The sequence below is a fragment of the Protopterus annectens genome, chromosome 13.part0 (assembly GCF_019279795.1).
Source record: "Protopterus annectens isolate FY-2018-M chromosome 13.part0, PAN1.0, whole genome shotgun sequence".
NCBI classification, from domain to species: Eukaryota; Metazoa; Chordata; order Ceratodontiformes; family Protopteridae; genus Protopterus; species Protopterus annectens.
Genome location: NC_056747.1, coordinates 410187785 through 410210118, shown reverse-complemented (window position 1 = coordinate 410210118; position 22334 = coordinate 410187785). Strand labels below are relative to the sequence as shown.

General features: G+C 40.5%; 1 protein-coding gene across 1 annotated transcript in view; it reads right to left on the bottom strand.

Annotated features, from left to right (window-relative positions):
* Positions 1-20535, bottom strand: part of LOC122787378 (complement C1q binding protein) — a 213045-nt gene extending 192510 nt beyond the window's left edge. Inside the window, exon 1 of the mRNA XM_044054043.1 lies at positions 20205-20535. Within this exon, the coding sequence (XP_043909978.1) occupies positions 20205-20457 (253 nt within the window). The 5' untranslated portion in view covers positions 20458-20535. The remainder of the gene's footprint in view (positions 1-20204) is intronic.
* Positions 20536-22334: the final 1799 nt, after the last annotated feature.

Sequence of the window (22334 nt, the reverse complement as noted above, 5' to 3'; positions counted from 1 at the left end):
GCTAATCCATTGCACTTCAAGATTCACTATCCCCACATCCTCCAACCTTCCCTCACTATCATCCTCTTCATTAATCAACCCCTCAAAGTACTTTCCATCTGCTAAACACACACTCCTCGCTTGTAGGTTTTCCTCATTATCCTTTATCACCTTTACCTGCTGCACATGTTTAACAGCTCAGTCCCTGTGTCTAACCAATCAGTACAGGTCCTTTTCTCCCTCCTTAGTGCCCAACCTTTCATACAACTCTTCATATGCCTTATCCTTCGCCACCTCTCCTTTGCCATGCACCTCATCTCCTTATACTAATCTTTCTTCATCTCTCTGGCAATCCCACTTCTTTGCCAACCTCTTTCTCTGTATACTCTCCTGTACGTCCTCATTCCATCACCATGTCTCCTTGTCATCCTTCCTCTTTTATACCAAGCACCTTTCTAGCAGTCTCTCTTACTAGCTCTGCTGTAGTTACCCAGCTATTTGGTAACGCTTCACTGTCACCCAGTGCCCATCTTAACTCATCCCTGAACTCCACCTCACAATTACCACCATTTGATCCTTGGTGCTGCCCTCACACTCCTTTTCTTGATCACCAAAATCCACATCCCACCCACACCACCAGCAAAGGTAACCACCATGAAAAACTTCTCCAAAGCTGAGTTTGGCTCCTAAAAAAAAATGGTGTCTAACTTCACGGCACCCATGCAAATGGAGAATAGTTGCACTACTGCCAAATCATACACCAATCCACTGTACGAACCTGTACACAAATGCATGGATCCCGCCATACCCAATAGAACCAAGATGCTCTCCTCCAAATAAAGGAAGCCAAATTGGTGGTCTCCTGCCATAAACTCTACAACAGGAGGAAGAAACTGATGTGGAATAAGGTGAAGTTCCAAGACTGGAAAGACTCCCTAATTAGCCAACAAAAAGTTGAGATCCCCCATCAAATCCTCTAAAGCTAGCTATGAAAACAGAATTGCAGCAGACAGTAAAGGCAACCACAAGACGTTCTATAGTTTTGTAAAGAATTTCCACGGCAATACTCAGATTTGCTCTGAGCTACTGCACAATGGTACCACAAGCCAACAGACACTGTCAATATATTGGCCGATCCAGTACCAAAGGACCAATCAATACCAGTAGATTGCCATACACCCGGTATTACTGATTCACAGGTTAAAACAGTACTGTCCAATGTCAAGAATACAGTTTCTATGGGACCTGACAATATCCCTGGTTGTGTTCTACATGAACTAGAGTGAACTAGCACCTCATCCGTGTGCCCTGTTCAGTCACAGCTTCACCTTTGGCTTTGTCCCTACTGAATGGCGCACTGCTATATAGTCATCCCTCTCCACAAAGGAGGAGCGACTACAGACGCCGGAAACTATTGTCACCAACCACAGACCAAAAGAATAACGTTGGGATAGAATTCCTTTTACGTTTTAGTCATCCAAACTTCATCAGATAAACTGTTCCCTCCAAAATGAACATTTATATAGCCCTTGTCAAGTTAAAACATCCAATAAAGAAACAGTGTCAATTAATAAAAAAGTAAATAACCCTAAACTGTCTCAATGTAATTAAAATATATAAAAGTTCATGAAATATAACAGATAACCTGTTAGACATATCTTATGAAAACAATAAGTATTATGAAATCAAATACATAGTGTTTAAATACAAAATGTTTAAAATACGCTTGCTAAAATAGTTTAAAAATGGGTTCGGCATCTGGTGGAATAACCGGGCATAGACCACACAGCAGATTGTGTTAATGTTCAAGACAATTTTTAAAAAAACAAAAACGAACGAGTGTGTAGGTTAGTGTTCAGAGACATTGTACGCATATCATTAAAAAAAGTGTGTGTATATTAGAGAAACTAGTTCCTCAAATTGTTTTATAAACTTAGATCTAAGTTTTAATACTGAAGTTAGCATATCAGTAAGCCCTGGTGAGTTACTAGCATCCAAGATTAACTGCCAGTATAACTCCCTGTATTCCAGTAGTGTTTCCCATGGACCACCCCTAGGATCCAGGGGGACAACTTCCACAACAAATAAATTGAAAACCAGCTTTATCACATGTTTGTACAGAGCAGTTTTGTCATTTTTCTTTGTAATATAGACATGCTCATACATTCTTTCCTTCAATTTTCTTTTAGTTTTGCAGGCCACACAAAACAATATATACCACCCTGGTAGTGTTACAGTTTGCAAAACCTTTGTTGTTTTTTACCTTTGTTGTTTTTTCCTACAACCCAAAAATATAGTCGCCTTCTTTTATTTTAGAATAGGGGCAACTCCCACATTTGTGCGTGCTTTTTTGTTGCCATTGTAAAAATCTATACAGGCTCCTTCTAAAATATTCTTGATGGTCCATCCCTTTCTAAACGCATTTAAAAGGTTGTTCAAAAATTGGTTTCAGGTCAGACAAACTGGCAAGTTTATTCCATTCATTACTAATGATGTTCCTTACTAAGTTACTTTCTCCATCAAATGTAGTAACCAAGGCAGACTGATATATTTTTCCTTCCGGTTGAAATTCAGAATTAAATGTCTAGTATGTTTGTACAATAAGAAATATTAACCAACTTGGAATTTCTTTTACGATGACTTCTATCACAACTTTATTCTTGTTTTGGTCTGTGGTTGGTGTATGTGTTCTCGTGTGTACAATTAACGGACTGTCAAAACTGCTGTTTTCCCGGTGCTTTGTGCAAGTTTACTAGTTTTTTTCATGTTGGCACAGAGACCACTTTGTTTATCAACTACTGCCCCATTAGCCTGACAAGTCTGATGTGTAAAGCTATGGAATGCATCATGGACATAATAAACAAGGATATAGGGAATCTCAAAATTCTGGATCCCACAGTTTGGTTTTGTGAAGGGTAGATTATGCCTGCTCAACTTGGTCGACTTTTTTAAGTCAGTCACCAGAGCGGTGGATGAAGGCAAGGTGCTTCATACAGCCTACCTTGATCTGGCCAAGGCCTCCGATAACATTCCCCACTCGGGAATCATAGAAAAACTCCCTAAGCTAGGCATCAACCCCCTTAATCACTAGGTGGGTTGCAAACTGGCTCAGATAGAACCCAGTGTGAAAGTAGTGGACGCCAAGTCAGACTGCCGACCAGTCACTAGTAGAGTCCCACAGGGGGTTCAGTCCTGGGTCTTGTCCTGTTTTGGTATCTACTTCTCTGAAGTCCAGGCCAACACAAAGGGACTCTGGCTGACAAAATTCACAGACAATTTCAAGTTGGGAGCAACCATCAACTCAAAGTGATTTTGACATCCTAAAGAATGGCCTCACTGAGACCAACAACTGGTGCTAGAACCATGGCCTTAAGCTCAATGCCTAAAAATGCGTAGTTATCCCCTTTGGGGAAAAACCCAATTCCCATGAATACCACATTGATGGTAGCCCACTGAACGCAAAAGGCATTAAGAGATCTGGGAACACGGGTTGACAGCAACCGCTTTTGATCACCACATTGCAACTGTGGTCAGAAACTGCTTTTGATCACCACATTGCAACTGTGGTCAGAAAATCCTTCTGTGTGGCACATCTCATTACAAATGTTTTTGCATCCAGAAGGAAAGAGGTCATAGTCTCCCTCTACTCTTCCCTCATTAGGCCAATCATAAAGTACAATGCCCTATTTAGCATGTCTCTCACTAGACACCTGCAACAACTGGAGAAGCCACACAAAGTACCTCACAAAGAGGATCCTAGGCTTAAACACTTGTCCTACATGGACAGACTCAATAAACAGCAACTATTCTCCGTCTCATATCGCCTACTTAGAGGTGATCTCTGCTGGACTTACAAAGCCATGTTTGACCCAGCTCTGTTAGAAATGCTACATCTAATGAAATTCCAATCCCTCCACACCACCCGCTCAAGAGACCTCAACCTCATTACCACAATCAACAGTACTGGAGGGACAGGTTCATAACCCAAAGAATACTCATGCTATGGAATAGACTTCCCATACATGGTCAAGCAGAGCACCTCGCTGTCCCTCTTCAAGAGAAATCTTGACGAGTGGATCGGAAGTAGAAAATTCACCCCGGAGATAACTCCAGTGGCTCTACTCAGAGGCACTGGGAACTAAGGTCAGGTGGCATGATGCTAGGGTAATCTTATGGCTAGGCTTGTAAAGGCCCCAATGCCATTAGCCTATTACACACCTACGAACCTATAAACCAGTTTAAAAAGCTTGTTGTCTAATCATTTTCCCCATTACTTACACAAATTAAATGTTTGATATCTTTTGAAGAGTGACCTATATTGGAATCAATTTCTCTCAGCTGGACATCCAAACTTGCAAGAATTTTATACATACTAAGCTCGTAATCTCATTAGAAGCAAACAATTAGAGCAACTTAAAAATCTTGGATTTTATCATCTCAACAATAGCTCATCCAAGGACACTTCATACATATGTTAATTTAAAATTTGCAGAAATTTTAGCAACACAGTTTTTTTTTTTAATTCAAGTGAAGTTGCACAAGTATTCTCAGAAAAAGAAACCGTTTACAGTTAGCAAAGGAATCCACATCTTCCCTGTTCTGGCGTGTATACACATGGAAATTTTTACATAGATGTTTCTTCACCCCACAGACTAGCAATAATGTACATGAAAGATGAATTGAAATGCTGGAGATGGACACACTGATGCTGGCTGGATACATATGGTTAATTGCAAAATAAATTTCCCCATTTTGGTTAGAATATCTTTGTAAAGCTCTATGGAATGACATCATTGCGGACTCCCTTTTCCATGTTCCTGAAGTCATTCCTAAACACCAAACATTTTACTAAGGTCTATCCTCTCTAAAGCAAGGAAAATTGTTACTAAAAACTGGAAATCCCAATCTACTCCTGTCCTTAAAGTTAAGTTTATTCATATTGTGAAATACATTTGTAAGAATGAGACTGCTACTTTAAAAGCAAGGACTAACAAAACTCAGCATTGAATTGCTTCTGTCTAATCAGTTAGAGAAATATTAAGTATTCTCCTATGTATATTGCTTTTTTGTTGTGGACATTGTCCATAGTTTTTTTTATGTCTTTATTATACTGTTATAAAATGAACATTTTAGAAAAAAAGATAAATAAAAAAGAAAAAACTGCAGCTTAAGGACTTCCAAGATGGCTACACACTGGGTAACAGCTTAATTTCACCTCTTTACAGTTTGATAAACTGGGACTGACCTGCAGTGGTGGTGCTGCGGTAGCGTTGTCGCCTCAGACGCTGTCCGGTTTGATTCTCAGCTAGAGTGTCTTCTGTGTGGACACAAGCGTGAATGGGCGTACCTTCGTTGAAGGTTGTGCGTCAGGCCTGGCAAGCCGGTACTTAAAAATCAATTGCCACTCATTAGCGGACCAGAGTTCCGCTGTGGCGACCCCTAACCGGGAAAAGCCGAAAGACACAAACAAAAACAGTTTGATAAACTGGGACTCAGAAAGGAAAGGTAGTCAATTTGTCTCCTTTGTAAATTTAATTTACTGGTTGTAAGTGCAATGCCTTGATACCAGCAAAGAAATTGAGAACCTGAAAGAAAATCAACCACAAAAAGGTGAGGAAAAGACTAGCTGAGAAGACTCCAGCAGCTGTTCACAACAAAAAGCAATTCAAGAGCTCCAGCTTTGCTGCAAGACATGACTTCCATTAAATCAAGACAAAGGAAAAAAAATCAAATGTGCTCAGAACATTAAATAATGGATTATATCAACCCAAATAAAAGGCTAAAAAGGAAGAAGCTTTAAACAGACATTCAGATAAAACAGCAAAAAAACAAAATTCAGGGGTAGACGAAGAAAAGGCTGGCACAGTACGACACTGCTCAAGAGAGTTGCTTCAAAAAATACAATTGGTGGACAGAGCACATATGGAAAACCTGAGAAAGACAACATACTAAAAAGGTGGAAGCAGCGTTTCACTGTACACAAGGCAAAAGAGCAGTAAATTAATTTCAGCAATCAGGGAATGTAGAGAAGCATGTGGGAGATTAAAGCGGCTATATCCAGCTATCTTCAGAATTGACTTTTACCCTACAGGAAAATTTTTTTGATGCACAACATGCAAGAGGAAATAAGTTTATCCAACAAAAAGTGAGCTAACAGAAGGGGATTCTGCTTTCTGATAATAAATCTCATGAACAGACTATGCCAGTGCACCCTTTTCTAATGTTCCAAAGCAAATGCTCGAGACACAGAGAAAAGCACATGAACTGACTAGAAGAACCAGGAGTACATTGGAAATTAACCATCCTGGGAGATGGAGACCAACAGGAAGAAAAGCAGCACCTCAGAAACTAATGAATAAATGAGGGATCACAAAGCATCAAGCACACTTATGAAATATGGCAAAACAAGAAAACCTGGAAATAACGGTCTCTAACTTTGTTAAACTTGTAGAAGACTCCAAAGCATATCCCCTACCTCATGTCATTAATGTTTGGAAGAACAGCAAGGCAAGGGGGAAAGAGGAAACTAAGTAAAAAAGTTTTTGTTCTTAATATTTTTATAAAAACATGACATAAAACTTTACTATAACATGCAGTTTGTTAAATTGTGTAATAGGGCTACTAAAGTTTACAGGTGCTCCTTTCCCCACCCCTTGTTTCTTTCTTCCTTCTTATTCAGTTTTAAGAAAACGTAGGCACTTCAATGTAAAGAGACAAAAGCCTCGACAAAACAGCGCAAGTACAACCGATATGCTTTTTCTTACTTCTACATATGGGAATGACTGAATTAAAGACCTTGGCTTGATTTAACAAGCGCAGAGTGGAAGCAAGCAAATAAATTAATGTAATGAAAGGTGTTCTAGCAAATAAATGTTCACAGTGCAACACAAGAAGCTTGGAGCTCAAGGGAACAGTGTATCTGGTTCTAATGTTTTTATGGAGACACGCTATTAAGGACAATAAAAATAAAAAACTTTTCTTTCAATGGCCAACAGCTAAAAGATAGTTTTCTGAAAGCATTCAAATTACCCTGCATCTGGGAAAGGAATAAAGATAAGACAAACAGGCATCACTTAGTGCAAGTTGAAGCACAGGCTGTACCATGTGTCTTAGCACGGATAACCTTCATTACAGGTCAGTTGAAGCCTGTAAGTGTAGCTGTCAATCTGGGATAAATGTTTCTATTAGGATGTTTAAACTTTACTTATATTAATAGAAAATCACACAACTATATGCCAAGTTCGGAGCTATTTTATTAAAACAAATTCTTGTAAGATGAAATATATGTTCAAATAGAAACGACATAATTGTATAAAAGATCAACCTACCAAGCAGTGTATGCATGTAACAAAAGCTGAAACGAGACATTAAAAAAGCAGTTCTGCACAACAAGTGGGAATTATAACTATCAATGGCAAGCTTTCCATATTATCTTTGAATGTGAATGGTCTCAAGTATATACAAAAAAAAGGAGTAGTGAACTACATTATGAATGCAGAGTGCAAATAGTTATACTATAGGAGACATCTGGAAAGAACTAAGCAAATGAATTTGATAAAGAAAGGATTTCATGATGATAATTGCTGGAGGAGCTTCAATAATGTTAGAAAAGGGGAAAAAGTTAATAGTAGATCTGTGGTAGTAAGTGACTACTAGCAAAGGAAGAGGATTACGCTGGCATGTATTTATATTCCACCTTAAAATGGAGCTTAAGAAAATTCTGGGAGAAGTTATCAGCTTTCAGCAGGGAATATTACTTGGTACAGACTGCAATTTGATTTGAAACAGTGAGGATGTATCTGTGGCCTGTAGGGGAAACAAGACAGTAGTAGAAGCTCAGAATTTACATGTTATTCCACAAGGTACAAAAACTGAGCTAGGCCAGACAGAATCCATTTCACCAAAATGTGCGCTTTTAGCCAGACATTTTGATACGCATCCATTAACGATTTAAAAATCCCATACCAACAACAAAAATAAAAGTGCAGGGCTATGAAATGACACTGGCATTCCCCCACCTGTTAGAGGAATTTAAGGAATGGGTAGTGCAAGTTACTCAGGAGTTATTACGGAAGATAAAAATGTCTTCAGAAAATAGTTAGGGAGTTTATATCTTTCTTATTGCTAATGTATTTTTATAGTTAAGCAACAAGATTTAAGGGGTTTGGCAAAAGTTAGAGTATTGCAAAATATGGGGAGATCAGAACAAAAAAAAAAAAAAAAAAAAGGTGTGTGTGTGTGGGGGGGGGGACGGGGGGACGGGGGACTACCTCGAAAATATGCAGGAGTTTAGAAAAATTGCTGTTGATAACTCCAGAACACAAACTCTTAGGACAACAGCTCTGACAACAGCTCAGGCAACAGAAAGTATAAAGAGTTGTTGCCAAGCTTAGGGAACTATGACAAGGAAAATAACCAGATACACTATACAGGTATGTTTATGGAAGTATTAAATATGCCAAAGTTTACAGGTAGAGGAGGCTCAACTAAGTTACGATAAGATGACAAAAATGGTGATGTATTGCCAGTGTACAAGAAAGTTACCAGAAAACAGATGGTATTCCTGTGGAAGCTATGAGGGAAGAAAGACAATATAGAGAAGGTTTTAACAGTATTTTAAAAGGAGAAGCACCAACATCCTGGAAGAAAGCTGTGGTGGCTATAACACCAAATAATAGTAAAGACCCATCAGATCCAGCTTCATACAGGTCCATTTCAATTCTAAACCATGACTACAGGGCTATAATGGCTAAAAGAATGGCACACGTGATGCTAAAATTGGTAGATGTATCAATGTGGTTTTGTGAAAGGGAAGCAAACATCTGACATTAACATAACAAGGATTATCCGGAGGGAAGCAAAATTTAAGAAAATACCACTGTTGGTGGACCTTGATGCAGAAAAAGCATTTGACAGAGTAATGCTTGTATTTTTATGAGGGGCAATGAAAGCATCTAGATTCCATTATAAAATAAAGGTTAATTAGGAGAATGTGTGAGGAATTGGAGATGAAAATTAAAGTAAAGGGGATCTTCTCCAATAAGTTGCGTCTGAACAGAGGAGTCGGGCAGGGGTGGCCTCTTTTTCCCTTTATTTGCATTATATTAAGAACCACTGATAAAGAAAGTAAGGGACTCAGAAATTCAAGGATATAACTGGTATGGCAATAAAGAAAGGTTGGCTTGGTTTGCAGATATTTTGTACTTTATAAAACCAGAAAGGGACACTTCAGACTTATGGAACATTCTGAGACAGTTTAAACTCTTCTCAGAATACTAAATTACTGACGATAAAACAAAGGCAATAGCTGTAATCAATGTACCTGCACACAGACTGGTCCAGCAATACGCATATTTATGGGGACACGATAAAATGAAATACTTAGAAGTATGGGTTAAAAAAAAAAATTCTGTTAGGGCAGCAAAGGATATGTGGGAAGAGACTAAACAAAAAAACTACGAGAGAGAAACTGGAAGCTCAGTTTCATTAATATGAACAAGATACAAAGCAGTGAAAATGTTTCAGTCCCTTCAGTTTCATACGTAGGTCATGCATATTTTTATCAACTAGAGGAGAAGTCGTGGAGAGCAATTAAGAGTTGAAGGATTTTATCTGGGAGGGGAAGATGGCAAAGGTCAAGTGCCTCCCCTAATAAAACAAGGTGGTTTGGGATTATTTGATTTGAATGGGTAATTCACAGCTACACAGTTAAGACTCGTACATTGAATTATAGCTTTCTACTTGTGGAGAGTGGAATGGTACGACGATGAAATGAGAGGAGAGCTCAAGAAATAAGGAGAGGCTGGGATTTTGGATGCGGATCCTTAAGGACAACAACAACAACCACAGGGAGTATTGTATTCATAAAGTAGCAGAAAGTATTCTAAAAACGACAGACACACACACACAGACACACACACACAGACACACACACACAGACACACACACACAGACACACACACACAGACACACACACACAGACACACACACACACACACACACACACACACACACACACAGACACACACACACACACACACAGACACACACACACAGACACACAGACACACACAGACACACACAGACACACACAGACACACACAGACACACAGACACACACAGACACACACAGACACACAGACACACACAGACACACACAGACACACACACACACAGACACACACAGACACACACAGACACACACAGACACACACAGACACACACAGACACACACAGACACACACAGACACACACAGACACACACAGACACACACAGACACACACAGACACACACAGACACACACAGACACACACAGACACACACAGACACACACAGACACACACAGACACACACAGACACACACAGACACACACAGACACACACAGACACACACAGACACACACAGACACACACAGACACACACAGACACACACAGACACACACACATGTGTAGAAGCTAGGCTAGGCAATATTTGCGTAGGTATTTTTATACCCAAAGCAGATTTTATAGCTTGAAGTGTTCATATAATACATATTATAGTGGCGGACCACAAGACAAGTGAGAAAAGGGCTACAAAAATATATTTGGGACATAAAAAATGCTTCTCGTACTAATCTAGAGGCCTTACGTTTCTTTAAGAAACTGAAAAGATCCAAGAGATATACATATGTAAAACTGTTAAAGTCAGTCTGTCAACACCTAGGTTACCTTTTGAACGTCTCGGAAGTATTGTTACAGGAGGCTGCTTGGGTTGATATTTACTTTTCAATCCAAAAGATCTTAATACATTTTTTGTTAATGGATCTGAATATATAAAAACTTTAGCACTTTTGAAGGTGTTGCTGTTTTGATTTTAAAAGAAAATTAGAAGTTGTTGGGAGCTCAAGTTGCCAATGGTTCGTTTTTTTTCAATGAACCTAGTAACTAGACATTAAAGTATTGCTCTTATTTTGAAGACTGCCACAGAAGAGAGATGCTAAACCTCAAGCCGATTGCAGACAGCAGCACATTGCAAAGGTACCATGAATTCATCTTAAATCACTTCCATATCAAAAACTGAAACAGACAAGGGGTAATCACATGGAATGCGATTACAGATGCTTCAGGATGATCTCTGACACTAGTTAACAAGAGGTGAAACGGCCCAAAATGGTAGGGTGGTGCTGGAAATGGCCAATACTCAAGGTGGGAGTGGAAAAGCAGCAGCGATGTCACAACTACCAGGTACCATACAGGGTGTGAACAGCAAAGACCAACTTCTACACAGCTGTGTAGTAGTCATGCATGTGGGAGTGGATCCCAGAAAACACTGGCACAAAACTGCCACTATGAATTACTGATGTAATTAATGCACATTGCAAGGTAAAGCCTTGTGAAAGAGTAGGAAGTATAAAAAAATATGGTCCTACTGGGGCGACCTTTATCACAAAAAGGCCTGTGGTACAGCAATCACACCCAAGATAAGTGTGAAAACTGAAGGGGCAATTGCAAAAAGTCCAGTAAGATACAAAAACAGAGTGAAAAGTTTGTGTCTTTCGGCTTTTCCCGGTTATGGGTCGCCACAGTGGCACTCCGGTCCGCTAATGATTGGTAGTTGATTTTTACATGCCGAGTTATCAGCTCTGACGCACAACCTTCAACGAAGGTACACCCCATTCACGCACGTCTCCACGCAGAAGACGCTCTAGCTGAGAATTGAACCGGACAGCGTCTTACTGTGAGACGACAACGCTATAGAAATGATGAGGTCAGCATTCCATGGAAGAAGTCACTAGGTAAGGCTATCAAGTACAGTGTTCTGAAGGCCACAACTGGAAACTAGGACAATGCCATTTTGATAGCTTTGCATTAGAGAGACACAGGTGTACTTGATTTAAAAATCAGACAAACATACATCAGAAGAGAGAAACAAGTTAGGATTTGGAGTAGCATCGTTTTAGGATGAACAGGAGTGGAACCCGAAGGGGAGTCAGAGTGTAAGCTGCGCATAAACAGTGCAGAGAAAAGATGGTGACTACAGTGTGCAAGTGCTGCATGGGTTAGATGGGACATGTGGACGGTGTTTAACAAATATTCATGTGAGCAAAAAATATGAAACAAAAATATAGCCAAGTAAAGAAAAAAATCTAAGCAACAGAGTCTTACAAAAATCAAGTTGCCAGTTTGACATATTCATCAACATATATATACAATTTCCAAAAGTTTCTCAACTCAAATGATAAAAGATGATGGCCTAAATGTAGTTATTTTAGAGTCAGGACATATGCACATTCATTTCTCTATAAAACATTGGAAAACTTTTCTATACTTTATCAGCTGGTCTTCTTTCTTCAGAATCTTTACAAGTCCACATCCAAGAAAACACAAAGGGACATCAAATACAATAATGAGAGGTGTAGTCCACATCTCATTTGCAACAGCCTCACAGGATATTTACACAGTGAACAAAACTAGCAAGTGCACATGCAGAAATAAGAATTACTCCCAACATTACAGCCGATACAAGAACTTGCAAGGAATCAGACTACAACTACAGACATCCCTAGGTCAAAACATGGCTGTAGTGCATTTGTACCTGCATAACTCTCTTAAGACTAATAAGGTCATAGAGATGTAGTCTTTACTGTTCCAGTCTGCAAGAAATAAAGTAATCCAGATCTCTCTGAAGAATAAATTTGTATGTGGTCAAGTCCAATTACAAACTCCACACCATCCCCAATTCATCCTCTGGGTTCTAGTGTGGAAATGCGCTAACTGAAATGCTATTTCCCAGAAACTGGATTTTTAGCAGTCCACACCACCCCAGGCAACAAATAACCTCTTCATTACTTTCATCCAAATACCAGTATGAAAAGAGCTGCATCTAAAAAGATAAGTAGGCAGCCCTGGAAAACATTTATTAAGTAGTGTGGCCCACAGTGTGCAGAAACCTGTTCAATGGATGACAAGCAGTTGTGCAAAATACATGAACAGCTGATTTAAGGCAATCCATTATTAAACAGCAACTTAATACCATAATTATATATATTAATATACACAACCTAATTTAAAAACTGAAAGTGCTAATGGTGCAGCCAGTTTTGCAATCATTTCCAAAGGGAGGCAACAGGAAGCTATTCAGATGGTAAAATGTGTCAGGTTCAGCATTCTGGGAAAAACACACACACTAACAGTACTGATGATCCAGCAGAACTCCACCAGTCTGTGGTGCACAATGTGCATTACCATTAACGTGGCTGAAGAGTAGTATGAGAAGTGCATTATAGACTAATAAACAGTATCCAAGTTTACTGCAAGCAGTTACCACTTCACTTAATTTCCTCTCAGCTGTTGTGCATTTGTTGACTGCAAAACCACTAAAAATCTTAACTAAATAAAAGTACCAGTTGAACATGTTTTTTCTGATTTACAAGTTTCATAAATGTTCAAAAACTAAAACACGTTTAGTCTTCAGAGAGTTCTGTTTTTTACTGAAGTAAAAATAAAACCTGGACCACCCAGCTAAACCTGGAATATTCAGTAACTATTCCAAGGCTAACCACCTGCTATTAAGTAAGAACCTGGCAAAATTTAAACCTCCCACAAACCCTGAGAACACTGCTGCCTATGCAGAACTGTTCACAGAAACCCTATACAAGCATGTTAATACCTACAGAGGCAGCTGTAACCGCCAGGAAGAAGTACAGAACTAACAAAAAAACAAGCCACCCTGGTGGAATCACAAAAATTAATAGGCTGTATAACAGGAGGAAGAAAATCATGGCAAAAATTAGAAGGTACAGCACCCAGCTGGACAAAAGCACCCTTACACTAAAACAAATTTGGCCTCCCATGCCAAAGACAACCACAAAGCATTATTTAGTTATGTCCACAACCTCAATGGCAATACACAATTGTGTGTAAAGCTCATTGTGAATGGAGCCACCTGTACTGAGCCAGATGATGTAGCAAATCTCCTGGCTGATAAATTCAGCTTCAACTTTAACCCTTTCTCCCCCTCTACCTTCCCTTGGGAAACAAATACAACTTCCCCAACTATCACAAGGGAACAGGTCCATAATGCTCTCTCTAAGACCAAGAACACTGCATCAATGGGCCCAGACAACATCCCAGGATGCTTTTTAAATAGCATGAAACATGACCTGTCAGGGCCTCTGGAATTACTATTTAACTGCAGCTGCCAAACAGGCTGCGTCTCATGAATGGAAAAAAGGCAACAGTCATCCCTCTGCACAAAGGCGGGCCATCTACAGGCCCTGAAAACTACAGACTTAAGTCTCACTAGTCTTATACTGTATGTAAAGCCATGGAAAGAATCATGGCGATAAACAGATCTAGTAAACCTCTAAGGGCAGATTATGCCTACTCAACCTGGTGGACTTCTTTGAGAAGATCACCAAAGCAATGAAAGAGGGAAAACTCATTCACACTGCCTATCTTGATCTGGCCAAGGCATCTGACACATTAGCCCACTCAGGCATTGACAAACTCAAGAGGTTACGTACAAATCCGTATGTCACCCGGTGGATAGCCAAATGGCTCACAGAAAGAACCCAGGAAGTTAGAATTGGGGAGTCCACCTCTACAAAGAGCTCCTTTTTGGCATTTACTTTTCAGAAGTCAAGGCCAATGTCAGTGGTCACTGGCTGACTCAATTTGCAAAGGACTGCAAATCAGGAGCGGTCACTGAATCTCACACTGACAAATGTTCTCTACGAGGGAATGACAAACAACTGATGTCAGAGCCATAGACTAAAATTAAAGGCCAAGAAATGCATTATTTTTATTTTACATTTGACTGGAAGGTCCAACTGGATGCATGTCCATTTTCAGCGGAGGCCTGGGAAGAAAAGCTCCACAGTTAAATTCAAGCAAAATAAGGTATACAGAAGCATTCAAATTTACATAGACAGTAGCAGTAACATAGTATTCAAGGTTAATTCAGGTCAACATAGCTAGTAATTAAACTTAACAGACAAGTGTCAACACAAAGAAGCTTAAGATTTAAAAATTACATAGACTGTACACATTTTCAATTTTAGGTTAGGCATTACATAATGGTGAACATTGTGAGTAGGGATAGCATTAGGGTTTGATAAAGTAGTAAACCAGTATCCTTTGGGAAGTCATCCATCCCTGGCAATTATATTGGCGACACACCCCCTAGAGTTGACCCAGTAGTCAGGGACTTAGGGACACACATAGATAGCAATCTAGCCTTTCACCATCATATGTGCCTGCAGTGGTGAGGAAATCATTCTATGTTGTGCAACTTATAAACAAACAAAGGTATGGCATCCAAGTCCAAGGAAGTCATTGTTCCACTGTATTCGGCATTCATCAGATCTATCATGGAGTACAATGCCCACTTTGTTATGTACCTAACCAGGCATATCCAACTGGAATGTCCACAGAGGTTCCTCACTAAAAGAATACAGGGCACAAGTAATGTGTCCTATGCAGACCGCCTCAAGGCCCTACCCTGTATTCTGCCTCCTACAGGCTTTTGAGGGGAGATCTATGCCTGGCATTTTTAGATCCCACTCTAATGGGCCTCCTGCATATCCACAAAATGTATAGCACCAGAATGACCCATTCTAAAGACTTAAACCTTGCCTGTGACCTACTGGAGAGATAGGTAGGTATCCCAGAGAGTACCCAGTCTATGGAACAGGCTCCTCATCCATGTGAAGCACAGTTCCTCCCTAACCCAATTAAAGTCCAATTCAGACAATTAGATGGGAAACTGGAAAGTCATCCCTGGTTTGGCACCTATGTCTAATGGACACAGGCAACCTGTAAATGGTTCATCTTCCAGGCCCATGCTTACACTCAAGGGCATCAGAACTTGTCAGAGATTTGGGATGCATAGCTAGGCTTAAAAAGGCCTTTGTTATAGTTAGCCTAGTACACTACTAGGCACCTATACAACACAATTATGTTACTCAAATTATGACACTACAGCCATTCCAACAGTGATTCTTTAGAGAAGGTGGAGGACTCAGTAAGTGACCACTTTAAATGTTTAGCACTGCAGTGATAGAAGTGTCATACTAAACCATCACATAATATAAAGCCAAAAGATATTTATGATTTTCTTCTGCAACGAGGTTACTCACTACTAAAATACAAGCTACAGTGGAACATGACTTGCTATTAAAATACAACCTAGAGTGGAACGTGACTCAAGTAAAGTGGTTCTACAGAGCATCCGATCACTGTTCTAAGGAAATAAACGTTCATGGGACTACACAATAAAACAAACAGCAAGGGTGGAAAGCAAAAGAGTTGTCAACCAATGCTTTGCTTAACCAGAAATGATTCTGCAACTAAAATACCATTACATCAGCGATGCAACTCGTGGTGGCTTAATTGCCTTCATTATACAGATTTGGACAACTAGAACACCTTTGTAAGATAACTTAAAGCCACACACACTATCCGAGAATTTAGAAACTACATGGTCAGTGTAGTCACCAAACAAACAAAAACAGCAATTAATATCCACTGCCTAAAGCCAGAAGAGGTGAATTTATCCAAAGTTCCAAAACCTCTCTTATTACAAAAAAAACATAAGAGGGATTACGGGTGGTGATAAAATTATCTTTAAAGTTTTTTTCTGCCAAACACCCTAAACATTAAACATCAAACACAGTAGGTGACTAAAAAAAGTTAAAAACACTCATGATGCGAACATGACTGAGCTCACTGATTGTGTGCCCCCGGGAGATATGTCCCTAGCCATAAGCAGCATTCTGCCATCATGCAGAATGATGCCTCAATACAAACAGAAAATGATTAACTTTAACAATTGGCTTAGTTTCTGGTGTCATTCCAGGGGGATCCAGTACCTGACAGCCTGGGAAGATATGATCGACAGACCACAATGCTTTGCCAGAGACTGCCTGCATCCGTCTCTCCTAGGCTTCAGGCTTCTGGCAAAGACTCTTGCCTCCCCCATAGTGTCCTTTTTAGGAAGTCCCGAGGTAGATAAAACAAACATAAAAATTTAAACAAAATGCAAACTAAAGGTCATGCTGTTAAACGCTAGGAGACTAAACATGAAACTGCGCTCACTGCAAGCATTCTTAACCCTGGAAAACACTGACATCTGTGCAGTCACAGAAACCTGGTTCAAAGCTGCGTAAAGCACCCCAGACTTAGCTGGTTACTCATCCTATCATACATTCAGACCCCAAACTGTGGGCAGTAAAGCCAAAGGAGGTGGAGTTTCAATAAACATTAAAGACATACACCTCCAGGCTGGTCAAACACTATGACACACAGGAGACACTCCAGGTGGAGTTAACCACTGACAAGACCCCTAGTCAAATCATAGCTACCTACCGGCCTCCAAATCTGCCTCAAGACGTCCTATCCGCCTATTGGGACTTGTTCGAATCTATCAAGATTCAATCCTTTACCCTGGCCCTGGGTGATTAACTTCCCAAGCATAGATTGGAAGAACTACTCATGCCAGAACAAACACTCCCAGAGATTCCTCGATTTTTTCAATGCAAAACCTTGGAACGGCCAGTTGATACCCCCCCAAGAGGTGATAATATCTTGGACTTTGTATTAACTAACATGAGTAACCACTGCATCATCCCTACAGTATCCTCCCTGGTAAGATCTGACCATAAAGCAGTCACTTTCGAAGTCATCCCCCCAACCCACCTCTAGGTGGAATCAGACATAAAAACTTCTCCAAAGACGATTACAGCCTCCTGAGGTATGGTATAAACAGCTTCACAGCCCCCTCCCCTCTGTAGAAACTGGCACCAGTATCCAAAACTACACCAAAGCACTATACGAGTAATGATATAAATGCATGAACTCAGGAAAACCCAACAGGACGTAATCATCATCCACAAGGAAGAGTAAACCTGTCTGGTGGACATTGGATATAAATAAATTACAACTAAAAGGAAAAAATTGCTGTCCAAAACCAAGAAGGAGCAGGTACCCAATTGGAAGTCATGTTTCCTTAGCCTGAACAAGCAAATAAGAGCACGAGAGAAATCCTCACAAGCAAAGTCCAAATTGGCCACATCTAAAGACAATCACAAGGCCTTCCTCACATACGTCTGCAACCTCAAAGGAAGCACCCAGAGCTGTTCAGAACTGGTGGTCAAGGACATCATATATACAAATGCCGTAGATATAGTAAACTTGCTGGCTAACAGATTCAGCAAAAACTTCACCCCTCTGTCCATCCCCAGTACCTGCCCACTTTCCCTTTTATCCCAGGAACAGGTCATCACTGCTATCTCAAAGGCGAAAAATACAGATTCCATGGAACCCAATAACATACCAGGCTGCATCCTTTGTGAACTCTGGCAGGAAGTTGTAGTACCATTAAGCACCCTTTTTAACCAAAGCTTCAGTACCAGCTTCGTCCCAGCTGAGTGGAGGACAGCCACTGCCACCCCATTACACAAAAGTGGAGCATCCACCGATCTGAGAAACTACAGACCCAACAGCCTAACTAGCCTGATTTGCAAGGCCATGGAAAGGATCATGGACTTCATTAACAAGGACATTGGCATCCTCCAACCACTCAGTCCCACAGAGTTTAGCCGCAACAAGGAGAGGTCATGTCTGCTAAGTTTGGTCGACTTCTTTCAGACAGCCACCAAAGTCATGGACGAGGGGAAGACAGTGCACACAGCCTACCTTGACCTAGCCAAAGCCTTTGACACTATTCCCACTTGGGCATAATAGATATACGGATTAATGCCTAGTTGGGAGAGTTTGTTACCACATGGGTAGCAAAGTGGCTCAATGATGGAACCCACCTAGTCAAAAAGCAGTAGACTTGTAACAAGCGGCGTACCCCAGGATTCGCTCTTGGGGCCTATTTGGTATATACTTTTCTGAGGTGCAGGCCAAAACCAGTGGGCTATGGCTGACCAAGTTTGCAGAGGACTGCAAGCTGGGTGCAGTCATCAATTCCTCTAGTGATTTAGACATCCTCGATGAGGGTCTCACTCAGACAAGTGACTGGTGCCAGAAACATGGCCTCAAGCTGAATACCAAAAAATGCATCATTCCCTTTTGGAAGAGGGACATCCCCACAAATCACCACATTAATGTCCTAAGCATGCAATCAGTCATTAGGGACTTGGGCACCCAGGTAGATAGCAACCTGACTTTTGACCACCATGTTGCTTCTGTCGCACGGAAAGCCTTCTACATGGCCCACCTCATAAGTAAGGGTATCTCATCCAGCGACAAGGAGGTCATAACATCCCTGAGTACAATGCCCCACTTTGGCATGTACTTGGCAAAGCACATGCAGCAGGTGGAGAGACCACAGAGGTTCCTCACCAGGAGAGCCCAGAGCCTCAAACATCTACCATACACAGGCCAAAAACCCTATCCCTCTACTCAATTTCATACAGACTCCTCAGAGATGACCTCTGTCTAGCACACAAGGCTGGGACTTGCTGCATTTCCACAAGTCAAGCTCCACTCGAACATATGCGACCTCAACCTGAAATGTGACATCAACAGGACTTGTTGGCGGGACAAATTTGTGTCTCAGACTTCCCTCATCTAAGGAATAGACTCCCTCTCCACTTCAAGCAGAGTGCTTCTTTACCTCTTAAGCACAACCCGGATAACTGGATGGAAAACAGAAAATATATCCCTGAGATTCCATCAGTGTTCCTCTGGACAGGGGCATCGGGTGCCAACTTGTCTAAACATGGGCTAAACTCTTGGCTAGGCTTATAAAATAGCCTAGTAAACACCTATGATCCTATTAACAGGTAACCTTTTAAAAAGTTCACAGTACTGAACCGGGGGAACCCCACTTTATCAACAGCCAAAACACACTTCAAAATATCTTTAAGTTACTGAAATTGCAATTGAAATATACTATAACACTGTTAAAATTACTAAGAACATCAGTAAGCTAACATATGAAAAGCTAGGATGCACCCACTATTTCTTTGCCTATATTATAAGCGACCGACACCGCGCTTTAAAACCTACGCCACAACTTCAATGACAGGTAATCAACGCACACCCATCAGTCACCAACTAAAGCATAATATTCTCGCTCTCCGAGTGTTCATGCACTAATAAGAATGTCATTTTAATCCAATAGACATCTGTAAATAAGAGAGATTTCTCTTGAGCGCAGATTTTCCACTGCGCGGCAATTAGCTTTTAAATAGAACGTCTCAAACTTATCCTTTTCACATAACTATTACTGACCTTCAGTATGAAGTCCACCACAGCCGCAAGACAAGGAAGGAACACCCCGGCCTGCATTGAGAAAGAACGGCCTCTGTAGAACAGATGAGCTATTCTGACAGCATCGCCACATGGACCGGGTAAGGAACCTGGATACGATGGGTACCGCACTAGGAGAGCAAATAGAAACCGGCACAAGTCGACTTGAAGAAGGCAAAGGGACACCAGTGAAGCGAGGCACAGAGCATAAAGCCTTAACAAATGACCTAAACATTTTGAAATGAGAAAATCACGACAACCTTTCCAAAGTGATAACCTTACACACAACCCACGTGAAAAAGAAAAGGGCAGACTGACCCCCTCGCCCCGGAACCGGAAATATGGCCAACCTAATATTACATCCCATAAGCTCCCCTCTTAAATGCAGTCTCTGAAACATATATTCTTTATAAAGTATCTGATACGCTCTGTGTATGTATATGTAAACATATACGCACACGCATAGGTATGCTTACAAGTAATACATTATACTCCTTAAATGTACATTATTATGAAAAACATTCCTGATTTTGCGTCTTAAAAAGTGTATGTTCCACGTAAAAAGGGTCTGTCACACTTTCAGTGTTAAGCATTTTTTAACTACAACTAATGCTCATGGTGTGTAATACTGAATCATACTAATTCATCAAAACAACGTTTTATAAGTGCAAAGTAGCATAGTTAACTATCATGTAAGCCTCCTAGCTGAAGCTGTCAGTAAGCTGTTAGTATATGTTCCATATTCTGCTCATTTGCCCTGCATTACGAAGGGTAGTGTTCCACATTTTGGAGATGGAAGGTTGGAAAAACTATGAAATGTATACGTTAATTACATAAATACCTCCACAAATTTGTGTGTATATGTCTGTGTATTTTATATATTGATTTTATATATATGTGTGTGTGTGTATATAGGTAGACGTATACACATGTATATGTATGCAAGTATATAGGCTCGTAGATAAGTACTAGGCAATCGGTGTGCAGACCATTGCAGACATTGCTAATGAACCACATCCAGTAGTTCCCGTAAGGATGGTTATACAAGATAGACCAAGGGAGAACTGGAGGCTACCCATCTGTTTATCTGAAAGGTAGCAAGGGTTATACACTATTTGACAAGTAGTGGAAGTTCGTTCTAGTAGTGGGAATAGGTTGGGATATGAACATTCAGACTAATGTGTCTTATTTATGAGTTGATGAAGGTTTGGTTCCTTTAACTAGGTATTTGAGGAACCATTTGCTCTGTGAAGGAACAGAAAGTCTAAAAGGATTGAATCTGTGGGTTGAAAGGCTAAACACAGATCCCTACAGGAGTATATAAGAAACTAAGTCTAGAGAGGGGATGACTTTGGAAATTAGATGAACCTGATACAAGGTTTTTAGAGCTAATGGGGGCACATGATAGTCAAAACATAGAATCATAGGAGATTACTAGGCTATTGACCCGGAGGTTATTTTAAGCCTACTTCCAAAAGGAAAATGGCAACCAAGGAACCAGTCTGCTAATAATTTATTATAAACACATACACATTATATCTTTACTTTCCATCTACCAGCTTTTCATCTAGTTAAACTCTTCATTTTTAAATAATATAATATGGAACAGGTCTCATTCAAACTTGGGTATTGACAGACATTAAGCCAAAGCTGCCATAATAACTCAAGCTTTTCTAATAAGAGGGAGCTGGGACCACCCCTAATATCTGGCATGATCTGATCAATGGCTCTAAACTTAAAACTATGTGTGGGAAACCTTGTTATGTGTCTAGCTAGAACATTTTATAGGTTCATAGGTTGGTACTAGGCTATCGGCCCTAAGGCCTATGCAAGCCTAGCCATAACAATTCCCTGGAATTTTTTTCCCACAATATTTACTTCTCTGGGCCCCTGTCTAGCAGGGTGACTGACATGATCCCCGGGGTGAATTTCCTATCTCCCATCCAGTCATCAAGGTTCCTTTTGAAGAGGGCCAATGAGGTGCTCTGCTTGACATGTATGGGCAGTCTATTCCAGAGTATGGGGAGTCTCTGGGTCAGGAACCTATCCCTCCAGCATGTTTTGTTCATTGTGATGATAAGGTTTAGATCCCTGAAGCGTGTGGCTCTGAGG